At 58.2% G+C, this 19,000-nt stretch overlaps 5 protein-coding genes across 5 annotated transcripts; 2 read left to right on the forward strand and 3 right to left on the reverse strand.

The window, feature by feature from the left end:
* Nucleotides 1-384: 384 nt before the first annotated feature.
* On the forward strand, nucleotides 385-5,208 carry BJ171DRAFT_568567 (uncharacterized protein; the record flags this gene model as incomplete). Its single annotated transcript, XM_053113524.1, has 8 exons — nucleotides 385-793; nucleotides 949-1,027; nucleotides 1,223-2,660; nucleotides 2,898-2,988; nucleotides 3,217-3,425; nucleotides 3,656-3,751; nucleotides 3,845-4,645; nucleotides 4,779-5,208. The coding sequence occupies 8 exons, from the start codon at nucleotides 385-387 to the stop codon at nucleotides 4,920-4,922; spliced, it is 3,267 nt and encodes a 1,088-aa protein (XP_052966204.1). The 3' UTR covers nucleotides 4,923-5,208.
* Nucleotides 5,209-5,366: 158 nt separating this feature from the next.
* On the reverse strand, nucleotides 5,367-7,870 carry BJ171DRAFT_622178 (uncharacterized protein; the record flags this gene model as incomplete). The annotated part of the gene is made up of 2 exons (XM_053115445.1): nucleotides 5,367-7,050; nucleotides 7,182-7,870. The coding sequence occupies 2 exons, from the start codon at nucleotides 7,868-7,870 to the stop codon at nucleotides 5,553-5,555; spliced, it is 2,187 nt and encodes a 728-aa protein (XP_052966205.1). The 3' UTR covers nucleotides 5,367-5,552.
* Nucleotides 7,871-10,112: 2,242 nt separating this feature from the next.
* On the forward strand, nucleotides 10,113-11,817 carry BJ171DRAFT_129184 (uncharacterized protein). Its single transcript, XM_053105631.1, has 5 exons — nucleotides 10,113-10,723; nucleotides 10,822-10,909; nucleotides 11,044-11,144; nucleotides 11,295-11,375; nucleotides 11,448-11,817. Exons 1-5 carry the CDS (start codon nucleotides 10,340-10,342, stop codon nucleotides 11,712-11,714), a joined length of 921 nt encoding a protein of 306 aa, XP_052966206.1. The 5' UTR covers nucleotides 10,113-10,339; the 3' UTR covers nucleotides 11,715-11,817.
* Nucleotides 11,818-11,919: 102 nt separating this feature from the next.
* Nucleotides 11,920-13,989, reverse strand: BJ171DRAFT_582503 (uncharacterized protein; the record flags this gene model as incomplete). The annotated part of the gene is made up of 1 exon (XM_053114192.1): nucleotides 11,920-13,989. One exon carries the CDS (start codon nucleotides 13,987-13,989, stop codon nucleotides 11,920-11,922), a length of 2,070 nt encoding a protein of 689 aa, XP_052966207.1.
* A 441-nt stretch (nucleotides 13,990-14,430) lies between these two features.
* Nucleotides 14,431-18,699, reverse strand: BJ171DRAFT_582504 (male sterility protein-domain-containing protein; the record flags this gene model as incomplete). Its single annotated transcript, XM_053114193.1, has 11 exons — nucleotides 14,431-14,779; nucleotides 14,931-15,123; nucleotides 15,224-16,572; nucleotides 16,670-16,998; nucleotides 17,069-17,245; nucleotides 17,314-17,463; nucleotides 17,537-17,615; nucleotides 17,790-17,802; nucleotides 17,957-18,129; nucleotides 18,211-18,270; nucleotides 18,428-18,699. The coding sequence occupies 11 exons, from the start codon at nucleotides 18,697-18,699 to the stop codon at nucleotides 14,431-14,433; spliced, it is 3,144 nt and encodes a 1,047-aa protein (XP_052966208.1).
* Between the last annotated feature and the right edge of the window lie 301 nt (nucleotides 18,700-19,000).

Here is a 19,000-nt window from a genome sequence, read left to right on the forward strand (position 1 = left end):
AGCATATCAATCAACTTACGACTATTCTAATCCACTCATGATGATCCACCCACCTGTTCTAATCCGCCCATGGTCGCCCAAGCATTGCTGTCCAGCTCTGCCGCCCCAATCGTCCAGGCCGCTGCCCGGTCCAATCCCATCCGGCCCCTTCGGCCTCCAGCGGCGGGTCCCTCGTCCGCCCCGCGGCCGTCCGTCCAGCACCTCGGTTGCGCGCCGGCCCCCATTCAAAGGCTGGGATCGCCTGTCTGATCCCCGCTCGTCGCCTGTCCCGCAACGGCGAGTCCTTTGCCCGTTGGCTCTCCCGGCACCTTCGTCCTCTTCAACCCACCGACACTACCCTTTGCCGGTCCCTCTGTCTCGACTCCTCGCCTCCCCCCCCCAGTGATGCTGCGAAAGAAAAAGTCATCGGCATCAGTCCACAGCCACTCGCATCCTGCAGCTTCGCAGCAGCAGATGCAGCCGATGCAGCAGCGGGGCCAGAAGCCGAACCCGCCGGTGCTCAAGTCAAAGACCTCGGCCTCGTTCCTCAGGACTGCCAAGGCCTCGCCGCTGGTCTTCCTCTCGGCCCACCGCAAGTCGGAGGACCACTCTCGAGACCATCCAAAGCTCTTCAGCGACGACGACGACGACGAAGGCCTGGACCCTGGTACGGGCACTGCCGCTCTGGGCATCGGCCACCTGGCCGGCTGCCACATCCACCCGCATATCGATGCCTCAAATTGCTACCGTTGCTGCTGCCGCCACCGACGCATGGCGAGTGCACCTTTCATTCCCCGGATGCTGGGGGGTCTCTGTGGGTGCATCTTCATTGTGGGTCTTGTTTCGGCAATGGGTCGGCTCCGTCCTTCTGATATGTGCATCGTCTCTGCAATGTCGACACTGGTTCCGATCCATCCGTCCTTTGCCGGCTTCCGGCTGCCATGCTGTCTCTTCCAACACCACGACCAGATCGGGGCATCCAAGCGCTGACACGGAGGTTTGGCGAGGCTCGCTTGAGCAGCGACGACGACGACGACCTTCCACGGAGGTAGGTTCTTTTGCTCGGTGGCCTCGACCCATGGAGACATCAGCGTCGGCCTCGGGATCGCTTTGGGAGGCCACTTGTCGATCCTCTGCTGTCACATCGGCGGTCTCTCTCCTGTCGCTTGCCCCCCGCACAGAGCTCACCGCCATGCACCTTCTCTGGATCTGCGTTCTGCCGTCCCTGCAACTCGGCTCGCAGCCATGTGTCGCTGTCGCCCGAGTCGGCTCCGTCATGTCTCAAGTCCTCCAGCAACATGACCATCCTCTCATCGATCCCCGGCGATGTGCCCGCCAGCTCCTCCGAGTCATCGCCCATCATCCCAAAGCGCTCCGTCTTTTCGCCCGAGAAGAAACCAGCACCAATGCCTGAGCCAGCACCGGCACCAGCACCGGCACCAGTAACTCCAAACCCCAAGATCAGCAAGCTCTCCAAGACATTTGCCCGGGTGCTCAACTCGGCCCGGACAAACAAGTCTGCGTCTCCAAAGGCATCTTCGGCCGAGAGCGAGGCCGCTCGCGAGTCTCCCCGCTCCCACAACCCACCGTTGGGCTCGAGGCTGCCGCTCCAGCGACCCAGCGTGGATCTTGCAGAGACGTCTGCTGATGCTGCATCTGCATCGGCGCAGAATGCTCCTCGGCAAGACGATCTCGTTCGGTCCCGCGAGCCTCTTCGCTCGGCAGGCGAAGCCCTCAACCGCCGTCAGAGCACGGGCCGGAAACGTCTCTCTCTGCATCTCAAGCCCGAAGCCCATCTTTCCCAGCCCAGCAACCAGGGCCCCGACCCGGCTCCATCAGACCACAAGCCCTTTTCGCTCTTTGGAACTCGCACGTCGCTCAGCCGGCCGAAAACGCAAGCACCCACGATTGCTCAGAGCCCCAGCGCTGTCTCGGTGACGCTCGCTGGCACAGACCCAGCACCCTTAAACCCGTCATCGAGCTCACACTCGTTCGAGCCACCGTACGGACATTTGTATCAGCACAAGGCACACGATGCAGCCAGTGTCGCTGCAAGCTCTGTCTCTGGCGTCGATGCACCTCCCCCGCCGACACAGCGCTCGGTCCGCAGCAAGGTGTCCAACTCGGGTCCACTCCGGCCTCTGGATCAGTCCATCCCGTCGCCGCCTGCGTCGATGCCGACACACCGAGACCGCTCCATGGATGTCATGGAGCTGGAGCATGGGCATTCTCAACAGTCGATCCTGTCTCGCGAGACCGATTTGAGCCAGCCGCCCCCGGTAGCTGCGCTGTCGCCGCCTCTGGTGCCTTCAGACGACCCCGAAGCAGTCGAGCAGCTCCGCTCAACCATCCTGGAGCTCGAGGGCAAGGTCCTTCAGCTAAGCTCTGACCTGGCTGCTGCGCGAGGATCATACGAGGCTGCCTCCGACAAGGCCGACTACGCCGTGCGCGAGGCAGATGAGCTGAGGAATAAGCTCGAGCGGAGCCACGATACCATCGAGCAGCTGAATCGCCGGCTGGAAGAAGCCCAGAGCGTCCAGGCGGGCCTCTCCAGCGAGATTGGCATGCTGCATGACCGCTCGCGCATGGACGTGGACGAACGAGTGGCCCAGCACATTGAGATCGTGAAGATTGAGATTGACGAAGCGCACCGAACGACAATCGGAACACTGCGAAAAGATGTAAGCGATCGCACCAAAAGTATCGACGGACGCACAGGGGCGTTGTTTGGCAAGCGATTCTATCGGATCTCCTGCGTCGTGGTGGAAGAGTGACGATGTGGATGACGGCCAGGGGAATGTGGTGGCGACAGGCGGGGTGGAGCGACTCCATTCTGCCACAGCGGCCCCGTCCTTGACTGGTGGCAAGGTGCTTCTGCCGCAGTCGGTGCTAACATGGCTGCCTCGATCCCTATGCAGCTGAGCAACCTGGAGACGCTCTATCAGCTTTCCCAGCAAGAGATCGAGGACTTTAAGGGCCAGCTATCCGAAGCTCAGTTCCGCGAGCAAGGTTAGTTCCTTGGTCTCGGGCATGCCTACCGAGATCCATTGTGGTTTGCTGCACTTGCTTGGGGACGAGCGGTGCAATCGTCAGAATCTTGGATAGCACGGGTACTGGCGTAAGCGACTGCCGCTGGTAGCGGATATCAAGTGTACCTCCGGGAAGTGCTGTCGATGCCCACCTCGCTCACTCACACGCACTCACACGCACTAAACATCTATTGCCCGGAAACGCCAGATGCCAACATGCACTGCCAGCGACTCATGGAGGCTATCACAAAACTAAAGCAGGAGCGCCTGGAACTATTCTCTCTGCTGCAAGCAGAAAAGTCCAAGACAACTCGGAACGAATCGGACTTTGCAGCCTTCAATCGCAAGTTTAAACTGCTGAGCGACTCGAACCAGCAGCTGAAGGAAGAAAACGAGCACCTGAGGGTCGAGCTCAGGGTAGGGCCACTGATACTGCAGCAATGCCGTGGATATGTGGGGCAGCAAGTGTCCGCACCAAAGATGCAGCTTTGCTGCGACTTGCGCTCAATCGGGAGTTGCTCTTGGCGGTCAAGCTTCGACCGTTGAATGACTGCTTGTCGCTCGATTGATTTGCATGAGGCTGACGGCTGAATCAAGCGAGTTGCTGCCCCGACTCACAGCAGAACGCATCCCATTCTCCTTTGTAGCGCTACCAATACGAGGTGGCAACAGACAACTCCGATACGAATGGGTATTACCGCATGCGGGCGGAGCAGCTGCTCTTTGACAACGAGAGCCTCAAGGTAAGTCCGGTGCAGTTGGATGCAGAGCACGCACCGCCGTCATGGTGTTCACCCGCGTCGCCCGATCTCGACTGGTCCGTCTCAAATGTGCAGGCACTGTGCGAAGAATACAAGCGCAGACTTGACCAAGAAGGCATATCGTCCGACCCGGGGACTTCGTCCGGATTCAGCGGCAAGCACCGACCCTCGCTGAGCACCGACCGCTTGCGACAAGGCGACTTTGCCCCGTCGTCGGCAGCGGCTCCGTCCTTCTCCAATTCGATTGGGAGCAGCGTGGCGATATCGCAAAACGACCGTGCCGCCTTTGATCAAAAGATGAGCCGATACGAGCTGGAGACAATGGAGCCGTACGAGCCCATGTCTTTGAGTGCACGTCGATTTCTGGTGGACGACCATGCGGGTCTGCCTGCGATGCGATCGGCGTGGTCGGCGTCTGTGGAGCCACCGGCGGTGTATCAATCACAGGTGCGACATGCCGGCGGCCCAAGCGGCGAAGGATACAAAAGCCAGCGAGGATACACCACCAACGGGCAGTATCATACCGTCGGTTCGGTTGACGGTGTGGCGACGGGTCAAAACGAGAGCCAACACTCGACAGGCTCAGGCAATGCCGACGAGCTCACCCGGTCCAAGGCAGACATGCAGCGACACTATGAAGAGCTTGTGCTCGAGAAGGTGAGACGATTATGGGAAGGAGCATTTGCTGTGCTCGAGGTGTCTGTGTCGATGGCGGCGGCACCTGGATCCGCTATTCCAAGGGCAGTAGCAGGAACAAGGGCAATCACATGGAGCACATCCACTAATGACGATGGCGATGATGGCGATGATACAATCCGACTCTGTGCTGGTTGGATCCACCTGGCCTGTACGGCGATGACCACACAACAGCAAAAGGTACGCATGCTCGCCTGCATTGCACTGCGGGAGGACGAATGGAATACGAGCGAGCTCATCGAGTTGCTGAGGAATCTACCTCCGGCAAAGGATTTACACTGACCGAGGATGCAACGCGATTTCATTCTTGCAGCTGACCCAAGATCTCAGCAAAATCCCGCCAACCGGCGGATCGGGTGCGATGCGACGGAAGCGCGAAGAGATCGAGAATCGGCTGGACACGGTCGAGAAGGAGATCCAGAGCCTCAAGCGCAAGATCAAAAGCACATTTGGATAGACGTGCGGCAATCGGTCCAGATGGACGAGATGGAGGGCTGGTCGTGATGCGACTTTCTTTCAAGGAGGTGGGAAGAGGCGCCCGAAAGGCTCAGGAAGCCGTGCATATTTGAGTGGCGATGGGCTGACGCTGTCCTTCTCATGAACACGTGTGGTCGATCGTGGTGAAAGCCACCCTGTTTGATGAATAGCGATGCTTGCGCTGTTCCTGTGCTGGCAGAATGCGGATGCTGGCAATGAACGCTGAAGATGTAGCATGGGATCGGAGAGAGTAAACGGAATGGGACTGACATCTTGCTATATTGAGGCAAGGCCGTGGGCGATTGCATAGGATTGCGAATGCCCCATGATATAGCAAAGCGGAACGATCGTACAGAGCGTGGACAACGAGGCAGCGAGGCGGAAGGAAATAGAACGCAGGCACAACAGGAAGATGGACAGCGAAGAAGAGTGAAACTTGTAGTGGCAAAGGACACAAGGCACTTGGACTGTGCCTGCTCTAGACAGGCCTGGAGGGAGTTTGCTCTGGGCGCTCTAGTTAAGGTGGCCAGGCATAGGAGTCATGAGATTCAGAGGCCGGTCGCAGATTTGCAGTCCGAGAAAGGCGGGGGCATTTGATCCCTTCATCGGATTAGGCATCATCGTCGGCCCACTCGGCTTGGAAGCGGTTGCGATTCTGGGCCACATAGATGTTGGGAGGGTCGCTGGATTGCTGTTGATCAGCGGAGCGGATGCTGGAGGGGAATTGGTGACTCAGGGCTCGCTGGCGCGACTCGACGGCTTGCTGGAGCTGCTGCTGCTCGCGGTTGATGCTCGGAGCTGGGGGCGGGGGCGGGGCTGGGCGCAGCGATGGACGAGGGCTTCCGATTGCTTGCTTGCGGGCCTTGGAGCTCGCCGAGCCGACATAGGGCGAAGGCGGCGACACCGAGGTTGAGGCACTGCTCTGCAGCGGCGCACGCGGTCCGAACAATGCCGGCGAGGGCAAGGCTTCATGCGAGTAGTCTCCAGCTACGACGCCAGGGGCACTTGCCTCCGAAAGCGTCTCCGATCGCGAACGTGTGCGCATCGGGCTCGAGGGAGACATGTTCTGGCCGCGCTGTCCGTCCTGCGAGGTTTCTGGCAAATGGTCTCTGACACGGGAGTTGACAGCAGCGCCGCCAGAGCTCTGCTGTCGGAAGAGGGCCTGTGGTCGATTGGGAACCCCAAAGGCTTCGAAATGCTCGGAATCGGCATGCGAGCCATGGGACGGCGAAGGGCGAATGGGGCTCGTTGGCGTCCGGGGCTGCATGTCGGCGAGGCCTTGGAGGGCAGGCGAGCCCGTAGAGCGGCCGCTGCGGTACTGGAGCGGATTATACGAGTCTCGGGCTTCAGCGGCGGGCTGGGCAGGTCCGGCCCGGAGAATCTTGGCGGTAGGGTTGCGACCTAAAGCGCTGCCAGGCATGTTTGGTGCGGTGGGTGAAATACCGTACTGATGTTGTTCATGCAACTGTTGCTGCTGCTGGAATTGTTGTTGTTGCTGGAATTGTTGTTGCTGGAATTGTTGTTGTTGCTGGAATTGTTGCTGTTGCTGGAATTGCTGCTGCTGGTTCTGGGCTGGAGTACCCCGAGGTGCAAACGAGTCGCGAGCCAGATCTTGGCCATAGCCGGCAGCAGGCTCTGAACCCACAAACGGGTCCGAGTAGAGGCTGTACAGAGACTCGACCCCAAGGCGCCCGGGATACGAGCCCTGGGCCTGGGGTTGGGCATACATGCTCTCGTGCTGGATGCCGCCTGTGAGAGAGGCGCCAGTGTAAGACTGGTCAGTGCGTTGGGACTGCTGCTGCTGTTGCTGTTGCTGTTGCTGTTGCTGTTGCTGCTGCTGTTGCTGTTGCTGTTGCTGTTGCTGTTGCTGTTGCTGTTGCTGTTGCTGTTGCTGTTGCTGTTGCTGTTGCTGTTGCTGTTGCTGTTGCTGTTGCTGTTGCTGTTGCTGTTGCTGCGATCGGACTGGAGAGAGCTCTGGTGCAGCCGACTCGGCGGCATTCATGGGACGGTGGAATCGTGTCTTCATGTCCGTGCTGCCGCCCTGGGGCCCGGACCGCTCGGTGGACTTTCCAGCCCTGTTGACAGTCGGGCCGATGGGGTTCGGGGCGCTGGTGTCGAAGGAGAGAAGCAGAGCAGTGAGATTGGCGAACGAGAACAACTCTGCAGACAAAGAGCAAGCAAGTGACGTGGTATGAGATGGGGGAGGACGCATTGTCTCTGGCCGAGCGAGACAACGCACCTGGGCGAGTCGTTCGGGTTCTCATAAGACGCATAGTTGTCGATGATCATGGACTTTGTGTGGTCGTAGCCGCCATCTCTGTCCTGGCCGATGGCGGGTCCCGGCATTTTCGAGGACTCGGCAGCGAAGGGGCTGTCGCTGTCCTGCAGGTTTTGGTAGAAAGTGGAGGTGCCGGGGGCGCCAGGAGAGGACACTTTCATTTCATAGTCGATGGTGCGCTTGGACTGCCGTCTTCGGCGAATGAGGAAGACCACACCGGCGATGGCCAGGATGAGAGCAGCAAGGCCGCCAACGCCTGCACCGATGATGACAGGAATGGGTAACGGGCCGGAAGCTGCAGCAGGGGCGGGCGCAGGGGCCGATGTCGCAGCCGAGGCTCCCGCAATGGCGGGCAGCGACGATGTTGCAGAGGCAGTCTGCTGCGTGAGGGCAGTGATGGACGAGCTCAGAAGAGGCAAACTGCCGGTTGCGGAGGACTGGTCTGTCGAGGAGCTGGCAGGGTCGGTCGTGGAGGCAGACGAGTCGGTTGGAGCAGGAGGCTGTGGCTGCTGCGAAGTGGTTTCGGATGGAGGTGGAGGCGGCGGCGGAGGAGGAGGAGGAGGGGGAGGAGGACCGGCGGTCGGCTGCGTAGGAGGTTCAGTTGCGGAGGCAGAGGGAGGAACCGACGACTGATCGGCTTGCGAGGACATGGCTGCTTGCAGGAGTGCTGGCTGTGGGCAGATGGAGGCGAGATGGAGGAGACGAGCAGATCGGAGCTGGAACAGACGGGAAAGACGCTGGAAAAGTGCAGCAAACTCGGAGCAGGAGTGGATGGATCGGGAGTTGCGACAGATGAAACAAAACCAGACCAGTCCAGACCAGACCAAACCAGACCAAACCAGACCAAAACAAGACCAGCACAGGCTGAACAAGACAAGACAAGACAACGACGGCTTTCAGGGCACCACGACGGGAATGGACGTCAGGGCCGCCGGCGGTGGTGGCGGAGGGGACGGCCCAAGGAAGGGGCGCGCCGCGCGGCAGGGATATTGCGCGCGCGTCGGTGCGCGTCTGCTCGCGGCTGTGCAACACTGTGCAACGGCATGTAACATTGGCTCGGCTGCCCAGTTGGCCGTGCTCTCTGAGTGCCGAGGGATTGCAGCGACCGCGGGCTGGTGTGTTGCAGTGGCGGTCGGAGCGCCGTCTGTCCGCAATGCCCTCTGCTTGCCCTTGGCTGCCGTGTTCGTGGCTGCCGTGCCCCATCGGCACATCTTCGTCGCCGGAACATGGCTGCTTACATCGGTCCGGCCTGGCTTCTGTTTTGGTTGGCTGGTGCCCTGTTGCGCGACGCCTTGCTTTTCTTCTTGTGGCTGATTCCCGCCGAGCGAGTCACGCTGCCCTCTGTGCATCGCAGAGCGAAACGTCGCGTCACGCCAGGCCAGGAGAAATCCACATCGTGCGGAAATGAGCGGAACTGTGATCCCACGGCAGCGATCATGAACCCGAAGCTCGCCAACAATGAATGGTTGCCCCCCCCCTCGATGAAGCCGGGCATGTTGCGACCAACGCCCTCCCAATCGCTGCATCCCTCTCGGATTCGAGATGTCGCGGAAACGCCTCCATCACATATTGCCACAAGTTATGCCGGCCACTCCATCGAGTCGCTGGGGCCATGCGAGCCGCCACTGGATCCCACGACGCAGCAAAGTATCACGCACGTTCCAAGTACCACACCCTGCCGTTGCCATGTACGTGGTTGCTGCGAGGACGAAGCGTCTCTCAGACATGGAGACATGTGCACCGATTCCGGTCCGTACGAAGCGAAGGGTACCGTCGTCGATCGATTTGCATCTCCAAACGCAATATTCGGCGATATCGCGACATTAGCTCAGCTCACGACGTCCCAAGCACCAGACGAAATCAATAGGACTATTGCGGCTGAAGCCCCTCACGCAACCACGCATGCTGACGACATCCTGTTTGTGGCGTGATTGGGGGAAAGATAGAGTTGCAGCACAAAACGCAGGTTCCGGCCCTCAAAGCGGGGTCTCGCCTTTGTCAGGGTGCACTGATGATTTCACACGAGTCGATGGATAGTTCTGTCTCGGCACCCATATGGACCCGGCTCCACTATAGACCCCTGGAAACGTGTCGACACAATCACAGGCAGGGCGATGTCAGGATTGCGTCGAATGCGACAGCGCACTGGTGACGATACACCATCATATATGTCGACCATGGCAAGACCCGCAGATATCGGGCGCTTATAGCCGCTGTCGTTTTCCGGCCGCAGCCCGTCGGCAGCATCAAGCTTCGAGGTGGACTCTGCACCATCCACTCTCCGCGTGGGCCTGTAGTCGTCTCTGCTCCAGCTCAACTGAAACGTGCTCACCAGCATCGCTTCTGCTGCTACCCAACTTACAGTGGACGATTCATCCTGCCAAAGCATCGACTGCCCTGAATGAAGCCGCCTGTACAAACCAACCACAAACTGTCGGCGTCGTCGAGCGCGATGACCCTTGATGGCATCAAACAGCTGGCCGACCTCAAATCAGCCTACTCGCTGCAGGACCTGGCCGGCAAGGGAGAGCAAGTCCACATGGGATCTGGTCCGCGTTGGAAGACCCTGACCGAGATTCGCTTTCGTCGATCGGATCTGCGACAGATCTGGAGATGCCTTTTGCCCTTCCTGGCCGCTCTCATGTTCTTTGCGCTCTTTGCCGTGGTCCCGAGCTTCTTTCGCAATGGCATACCCAAGTGCACCCTGGACCAAGCGTGTTCGCTCAGCGAGAGCATGATCTACATCCTCAGCCTCATACCCGTTTACATCGGCCTGACGGGGTAGGTCATATATAGATGAGTCCGTGGCTTCGGCACCATGGCTTCAATGATCGTGACAGTCGTCAAAGGTACCGAGTTGCATCCGAATCCACTGACACCGGCTCTCGCACAGCAACGCCTTCACATTGAGCTCGTTCAAGGCCGTCTACCACAAGCTCGGAACACCTTTGCTATTCGCCATCCCCTCGATCGCCGTTGTCGTCGTTGTGACCCTGTGGATTCCTTTTCGAACATCCCTCCTCCAGTCGTTCTTTACTCTGTTTCTGTTTTCGTTCATCGTGCAGTTTCTCCTGGTTTTGAACGTCTATCTGCATCGCGTTCCCTTCTACACTGGCTTCATGATACTCCAGCCGCTCTTTACCGGATACTTTATGTGTTTTATCATTATCGTTCTGGTCTATGGGCTCGGATACGGCAACTTTATGAGCTATGCGCACAGCTCTGATTCCGACACTCTGGCGTCGCTTGGCCTCATCGGTGCTCCTGTGATTGTGGCCCTGTGTGAGGCCATCATCTTTGTTGCCTACGAAAAGACTTGGGAGGCTCTCGATGCCCATCTCAGCAAAGTGACCGATCCGCGCCTGCAGTTCCAGCTCTTGCACGGCTGCGATCCGACTGTCGATCAGCTGCGAGAGCACAAGCATGTCGTCCTCGACCATCGGTACTTTTGGAAGCCACACAACATTGCCGTTCTGTATGCCTTCATGGCTGCCCAAACACAGGTGGTGTAGGTTGTCCTCTGCAGTGGTTTATCTGCTACCGCATGGCGAGTAAACGGCCGATGGCGAACTGACATTGATTTGCAATCATCACTGTGCAGGGGCTGTCGTTCATTTTGCTGATTGCCTCGATGAACGACTCGCCGTTCGCATTTGTCATGAACATGACGCTGACCGTCATCCTCGACGGTAAGCCCCTCGCAGCGATTCGGGGCCATGAACGGGCACTCGCGGCAGCGGAGCAAATTGCGGCACTGGCTCTCGCCGGCGACAGGCAGTGAATGCTAGTACTAAGAGCGCATGTCGTCGATTGTGTCATGTAGTGCTCGCAAGAACAAACGTCAATCTGGTCCTGATGCGCCCGTTCAAACGGTTTCTCCCGCGCTCTATCGGCGAGGAGTCTGTCATGCGCGCCATGTATATGGTATGGCGTGGTGTAGTGTGGATGGCGAGGAGGGTGTGGGCGATGAGGATCTGGTGCCGTTGACTATCTGGGTATCCAGACGACCAAACTCCAGCAGCATCACCAAACCGGGATCGCCGTGCCTGGTAGAGCTCACACGCTTCTCGACAGGGAACCAAGATCGTCTCGGATTACTACTGCATCATGCATCTGGTCTTTATGAATGTGACCAACTATTCAATATACTATACGGTGAGTGCAGCATGGCCGAGATCGACAGCGACAACCACCACATTCGCTGACTGCGAGGCGACTCTGCAACAGGCATTCGAGTGCAATGTCGAGCACAATGTGTGTGAGTTTTTCAAACCCGAGCCCTGGCAGTGGGCTGGGCTCATCCTGATGAACGCCGTGGCCACGGTGTTGACCGACACCATCGGGAACCGGCTGAACGGGTGCCCGGGATACCTCTATATCTACTCTCCACCGTCGGTCGCATTCTGGAGACACTTTTCATCGTTTGGTTATGCCGGTGGTGGGGTCTTTGTCGGGGCAATATTGATGCTTCCCTGGAGCGGTGCCAGAGGATAAAGCCCTGAGTGGCGGTGCGCTTTATTGCCAATGAGGTCTGCTCGAGCAATGGGCCGGAGACGATACATGCAACCGGATCACACAGACAACCGGAGTAAACAGGCTGGAAAATGGCTTCAAACAAAGTCATGGTGCGGCCATGAACATCATCAACTTAGACCCGGTATCCATACGCCGATGGCAAGTGCTTCCAGTCTCGGATCGATCATTGAATCGTGCACTTGATGCCGTCGGCACCCCTTCCAGCAGGCGCTGTTCGAGGAGCAAATGCAACGTGCGTGGCCTTGCTGACAGGAGCGGAGGCGGCGGAGACTTCAATGTCGGCGGATGGGCCATTGGTCGCAGCGGTCAGGGTCGAGTTGGTCACATTGGCGGCAGAAGCGGGCCCATCCCCGTTGGCAACGGCCGGTTTCTCGGCAGCAACGGCCTCGGCAATCTGTCTCGGCGACATGCCGTTCGACAGGAGCAAGCCAGGCTGGAAATGCACGCCAAACTCAGACTGGATGTGCTCGGAAAGCTGGTCCACCTGAACGAGATTGAAGCCGCAGCTGGCAAAGTAAAAATCGCGGCCACTGAGACGGGGTGCGTCCAGAAGCTCAGCCGCGACGATCGAAACCTTCCAGGCAACCGGCTCACTCTCCATATCAAGCAACGGATATTCCACAAACCGGCCCTCGCTCTCGGCTTGGGCAGCGACTTTGTTGAGAGTCTTGCGGTCCTTCTTGCCAGCATCGTTGTAAGGCATCTCGGGAAGCTCAATGACGTTGTGGATAGTGACATTAGAAAATTCGTTTGCAGCCAGCACCTTGAAGGTCTCGTCGAGAACTTGCTTGCCCGTCATTTGCCCGACATATTCGGGCTTGAGCGCATACAGAAGGACGATGTGGGTGCTTGAAGTCGAGGTCACGAAGCTGTCCTTGAAAAACGCATTCATGCCCAGTAAGATCTTCTCCTCAAGCACATCGAGATCAGCAAAGTACAGGTTGATCTTGAGCGTGCGGCCGGTTCTGCCGATGACGGTAAAATGACGGTCGTCGATGATCTCCGCCACGTCGGAAGTGCAGACCCTCGGCCTGCCGTCCTGCAGAAAGTTGAACGACGCCAACTTGGAAGTGTCGGCAGTCACTGCCTTGAACTCGGCGGTGTTGCGGCAGCGATGATCCGGCGAGACCGCAAAGCACAGGATGCCCTTCTTGGCATCCGCCGGAAGTTCGTTGCCGTCTTCGTCGAGGAGCGCAAGCTTGCAGAGCGGATTGTCGACATGATACACAATCGACTCTGGGGCCGGTGCGGAGGACGGGATGATCATGGTATTGAAGGCACCGAGCGTGGCGCACTCGGTGGAGGAGTACAGGCAGCGAAACTCGGCGTTGGGCATGACGTTCTTGGCAGCTGTGATGAGCGCAGGCGTAATGAGCTCGCCGGCAATGTAGTACGTCTCGACGCTGGACCAGACCTCTCCGTGCGCTTGAGCGTACGATAGGAGGAGGCGGAGGTATGACGGCGAGCTCAACGTCAGAGCCGCGCCGTTTCTGAGCATCTCGGCAACGCGGGCCGTTCGGGTCGAGCTGTCAGCAGTTGGCTTGGAGAGCCAAATGGTGGAGAGATTTCGCGTCATGGCGACAACCATTGCGGTGCTCGTTCCGAACGAGGGCGAGGCCACTATGGCACAGGACTTGAGCTCGTTGCCATTCAGCAAAGACATGCGGCGCGGGGCGCGAGTGGTGGAGATATTAACGGACTTTGGGACACCCGTCGAGCCGGAGGTGTGGCAAACGGCGGTGACCTCGGGAATATGCTCGGGGCAGAGCGATCGATCGGCTGGGACAGGGACCACCGAGATGGCCGCTCGGACGCTGGGCAGGTCGACGAGGGCTACCCCAGTGATATCTCCAGGGTGGACGGCTCCGTGGAGGACAAAATTGATACCGAGGCGCTCGCAGACGGTTTCGCGGACGGAGCGGGTCCAGCCCGGGCCAAAGGTGACTGGAACCTTGCCAAGGAGCCAGAGTGAGTACGCGGCGACGGGCCAGTTGCTATCGGTGTCGACGTAGATGCCGACGTTGTCGCCGGACTGGTGCCAGCCGGGCTGGTCCTTCAGGTATTTGGCGACGGCCCAGCAGAGGTCCCAGAGCTGCTTGAAGGACATGATTTCGGGCGTGTCGTTCTCGGTGGTGCGAATGGCGGGAAAGTCGGGGATCTGCTGGACGGCCTCGACAAAATCCAGGGAGGGATGCAGGCCCATCTCCTGTGGAGGGATACTTGGATTGATCATGGCGTTTGTACTTGCGGATTGGAATCGAAGGAATATGCCTGGGGTTGGTGCCGCCGTTGTTGAGCCCGGCCAGAGGAATGAGATCGAGCAGAGGAGAAGCGACGGAAGCAGGAGAAGCGAGGGAATAGCGCAGGCAGGGCGGGATCGAGGAAGCCGCCGCGATGGCGCCCGATGGAAGGCAACGCAGCTTGTTCTTCGGGTCACCGGAACCCTGTGGACCAGTCCCCATGCAGCAAAAATCGCGGTCCTGGCGCACGAGCCCATGCTGCGCATACAGAGCACACTGGTCGCGTGCAGTGGATGAGCCTCGTGCAGTGGATGTATTCAGACTCTGCTGTGTGTGTGCTTCTCGAGAAGCATGCATCCATGCAGTTGAATGTCAGGCGAGGCGTTATCGGATGCACCGGCCAACAGGGATCCCGCTGGAGCCGTGGAAGTGGGTCAGGCCGTGCGACCCGTGCGAGTGAAAATGCTCACTTCGGGATACTCATCCTCGAGCTCGACGGCGGGGTGCTTGGGCTCTGGGAAATAGTGGCAGCGATGGAGGTTGAGCAGACACTTGCCAACGATGAGCTCGACAGGGGGAGGCGCGGCAGGATAGATCGATTTGGTGTTTGTGTTGTCGATCTTGATGGCCATGCTCATCATCAAGTGCATGAGCGGGAACACCACGCTGGTCTTGAGCAGGGGCTCGGCGCTGAGGAGATTTCGGAACTGCTCACGAGACTCGAACAGGATCGGCCAGCCGTATGCATTGACCATGTCAAAGAGCCGCTTTTCGCCGATGACGCTGAGGTACGAGACGGGTGAATGGTATCAGTGTCATGACGACATGTGCGTGCTGCCCCTGCCTCTGACCTCTGCCATTCGACTCATGTGTTGGCATTCTCGGCGTATGCCTTCGCCCAGCCATAGCCTGCAGCTCATCCATCGCTATGTACCTGTGCTCCGGATCGCTGACATGGAACACAAACTTGGACAGAGCCTTCTCCGAGCCGGCAATCTCGGCAATGATTGCAGCCACGCGATCGACTGGATCCATGGCGATGGTTATCGGCGACCCGTGCACGGGAGCGATGCCGATATGGATGCAAGTTTTGACATATCGCCAGAGGTAGTCGTCGGCGTTGCACACTGCAGATGTCAAAGTGAGTGTGAGCAAATGCAGATGCGGGTGAGACAGACTGAGAATGCAAGGAGTGTTCCGACATCATTGGGTTGGTGCGCTGCTCACCTCCGAATGTGCTATCGCCAGCAATGATGGCTGGTCGGATGATCGTTGCAGGCACTCCCCTCGATCGAGCCTTGTTGATCAGCTGCTCGGCGACCCACTTGGTCTGTGCGTAGCCGCCCGGGATGTTCCATGTGGAGTGGATCTTCTCGACGAGTGGTTCGTCGGCATTCTTGGCCATCGGGACCGTGCCGATGGTCGAGATGTAGTGCAGTGCTTTCAAATGGTGGGTGGTGGCAAGTCGCAACGCTGTGGCCGTGCCGAGGACGTTCGGGCCCTTGAGTCGCTCGTAGTCGAACATCCAATGAACCTCTGCGCCGCAGTGGATGATGACATCTGACTTTTCGCAAATGTCGCTCCATCGCTCGTCGGTAAGCCCCCATTTATCCAGCGACAGGTCACCACAAATGGATACAAATCGATCCTCGATATCGTACCACGGGTTGCCATTGTTCCTGGAGGCAATCACGAACATGCTTGACTTTTCAAAGTTGCGGCGGTGGGCGTGCTGCTCATCGTCGGCTCTGATGACACAGTAGATCGTGGCATTGGGGAACCTGTTGGCTACGTTGAACTTTAGGAATGTTCCGAGAAACCCCGTGGCGCCGGTGACGACCACTCCACGGACATCTCGGGGCTCTCGGAAAATGAATGGATCCAGACCATCGGCTGTCACGCTCGCATCATCGAGCTTGGCGGCCTCCTGAGCCAGGTCGACGGTCGGGGGCAGGAACGGCTTGTTGTGGATGATGTCTAAGGCGATGTGCGAGATGTCGCTGGGGGTCATGCCATTAGAGAACAGAATCATGGGCGAAATCTCAACATGGATTTCATCCTTTATCGCCAAGGCCAGACGGGTGACGCTCAGCGAGTCGAATCCGACACCAGCTATGTAGTAGTCCCGGCCGTCGAGAGCAGGATTGTCGAGAATCTCGCTGCCGAGCTGCGAGATTTTGAGGGCGATTCGTGACTGGATAGAGTCGTCGCGAGGGACCAAGGGGTACTCGACGGCATGGCTGTACTGATCGACATTCTCTGCGATGTGCTTGAGCTTCTTGAGGTCGCGCTTGCCCGAGTCGTTGAAGGGGAACTCTTGAACTTCAAAGCAGTTGTGGATCGGGAACTTGGACATGTTTTTGACGGTGAGGAGGTCCTCAACCCATTGGATCACCAATGCGGATGACTGTTGGAGGGGCGCATCCTTCTGGCGGACGTAGAGCATCACGACCTTCTTCTCGGAGGTTTGGATGAAGACACAGTCTTTGAACTGCTTTCCGAGGTGTTCGTAGACAAGCTCCTCGATGGCGTTGAGGTCGACGTAGACGCCGTTGACCTTGATCTTTTGATCGAATCTGGTTGGCACGAAGGGTGCGGAGTGAGTGATGGGGACTCGAGAGACGAGGCGACGTTTACTCTGGGATCAAGCCTGCAGAACGCCGTCGACCTCACCTTCCGACGACAGTGAAGGTCTTCTCGCTCACCATCTCGACCCAGTCCATGGTGCAGACACGAGGCGAGCCATCGTCGAGGAAACCAAACGAAGCGATCTTGTCATTGGTGTTGGCCGTGACAAAGTTGAAGTGGTTCTTGACAGGGTGGTCCTTGTGGACGGCAAAGACAAGGATACCACTCTTTGAGACGCCTGGGTCGACGGCGTTGCCCTCCTCGTCAAAGAGGAGGCATCGGACTTGGGGATGCGGCAGCTTGTAGATGAGTTTCTCTGGAACCTCGTCGTGTGGCTGGAGTGAGGTGTAGCAAAATGCCTGGAGGATACCGGTCTGGGAGGCAATCAGCACGTCAGTGTCTGTGGCATCGCGCATCGCGATTAGCGCACCGAAGCCACAGTACCTCGCTAGATCCATAACTCGACACGATCTCGGCATTTGGGAATGCACGCCGAGTCATCTTGAGCACGCTGGGCGGGATGAGCTCGGAGCCAAGTCCGATCTTCTTTGCCTCCTCCCACCTGGCGTCCGAAGTCACAGAAAGTGCGACCCCGATGACTGTTTTCATGAAAGAGGGAGTCTGATCATCACAAAGCCGCCATTAGTTGCTGTCGAGCGGTGGCTTGGCCCTTCCAGTTGTCCACTTACCAAGTAGATATTCTTCAACCCGTCGTCCAGCATCTTGATGATGCTCTTGGCCTTGTCTACGGTATTGGGTGTGGGCTCTGGAATCCAAACCGAGCCCTTCAAACTCAAGGTTGCGAGAAAGGTGGCCAAGGTAGCGACAAACGATGGTAGCTGGGGTATGGGCGTGAATTAGTATATCGTGGCGAGTTGTGCTGTGTTCCGCATCGTGCCAGGGGTATCGCACCTGACAAAGCCCGGTCTCGATGTAAGCGATACCAAGAGCGGCTCGCACGACGGTGACGGCCTTGTGGGAATATTTGAAGCTGGATCGAGAGCAGAGTCAGACACCGAGAGCAGAGTCAGACACCGAGAGCAGAGTCAGACACCGAGAGCAGAGTCAGACACCGAGAGCAGAGTCAGACACCGAGAGCGAATGATACATGGGCATGGACTTTGTGCATCCCAACCAGGTTCGTGGCAACGGTGGCAGTACTTACGACTTTGGAACTCCTGCAAGCGAAACAGAGTATCAGGATCAAGTCAAACCTGGATCCTCGATTTGCAGCCATGATGACGAGCACCAACCACAACTCAAACGGTCTATCCATTCTTCCTGATCCCCAACCTCACGGGTACGTTGCGCTTTCAAGAGCGGCCATCGTACCTGTGGTTCCGGACGTGCACGCATAGGTCACAAACTCATCAAGCTGGACGCAGCTCTCGAGGGAAGGGGCTGGAGCGTCGCTGAGGACTGGGAACGTGGCAGCATCGATTAGGATCGCACCCTCTGTGCGTCCAGGCTTGGTGTGGTGGTGCAGGATGTATTTGATTGAATGTCTGTACGGACAGAATTAGCGCTGGTTGTGATATTGGAGCGGCATTCCGTTTGCGATTGGGGCCGGGTTGGTGGTAACCTACCTCTCGCAGAGGGCTTTGCGAGCAGCCGGAGGGAGATTCAAACCAAAGCAAAGCGTCTTCCTGAACGATGCGAGGGGTGAGTTAGGGTTGTATCAGTATCGCAGCTGACAGACGATGGATCGCAGGGGATACAGCCTAACAACGAACAATGCTCGATTGACCGAACCAAGAACACAAGCAGGTCATGACGCTGGAGAACAACAGACACAGCGCTCACTTTCCGAGGATCCACACTGCAAGCGAACAGAACACCCAGTTGGCCTCGGCCTCGCAGTAGATCCCGATGACTTCGGGGTCCACTTGATTCCAGTCAGGGAGGGTCTTGAGCCCCTGTGCAATCGAGCACGCTCGCTTCCACACATCGAGGTAGCTGTAGTCGAACCGGACACGCCAGCTCTCATATGTGTTGATGAGAAGAGCATTGGGCTCGTCGCGAGCAGTGTTGACGAGGAACTCGATGGGGTGGAGCCAAGGACCAAGAGGATCCATCGAAGCGGTGAACTTTGGCTGGGCAAGTTCCGGGCGGGGAGATTGCCGAGACAGGTGGATGGGAGATAGGGGATTGCGACTCAACTTGGTCACGCGATGAAGCTCCAAGCCCTCCGAGGCAGCAGGAGAACGCTCCAAGCATATCAGCGAGGGAAGGGGAGGATGGAATGGGGGAAAGGGTCGAGTCTTGAATTTGAAGAGGCGAGGGGAAGAGGACGGCGAGGGGAAAGGGGACAGGCCTCATCCACCGTTGTCGCTCAAAGAGCCCATGGGGCGGACTGTCAACCCTTGCCTCACGACA

Source organism: Polychytrium aggregatum, assembly GCF_025602895.1.
Source record: "Polychytrium aggregatum strain JEL109 chromosome Unknown BJ171scaffold_21, whole genome shotgun sequence".
Taxonomy (NCBI): Eukaryota; Fungi; Chytridiomycota; class Chytridiomycetes; order Polychytriales; genus Polychytrium; species Polychytrium aggregatum.

What these genes read in the sequence shown, in the direction of transcription:
- BJ171DRAFT_129184 (XM_053105631.1), top strand. Translation starts at nt 10,340, where the DNA reads ATGATACTCCAGCCGCTCTTTACCGGATACTTTATGTGTTTTATCATT. An exon ending in GCTGACCGTCATCCTCGACG is followed by an intron (nt 10,910 to 11,043) that starts GTAAGCCCCTCG and finishes TGTGTCATGTAG; the next exon opens with TGCTCGCAAGAACAAACGTC. An exon ending in TCATGCGCGCCATGTATATG is followed by an intron (nt 11,145 to 11,294) that starts GTATGGCGTGGT and finishes GCTTCTCGACAG; the next exon opens with GGAACCAAGATCGTCTCGGA.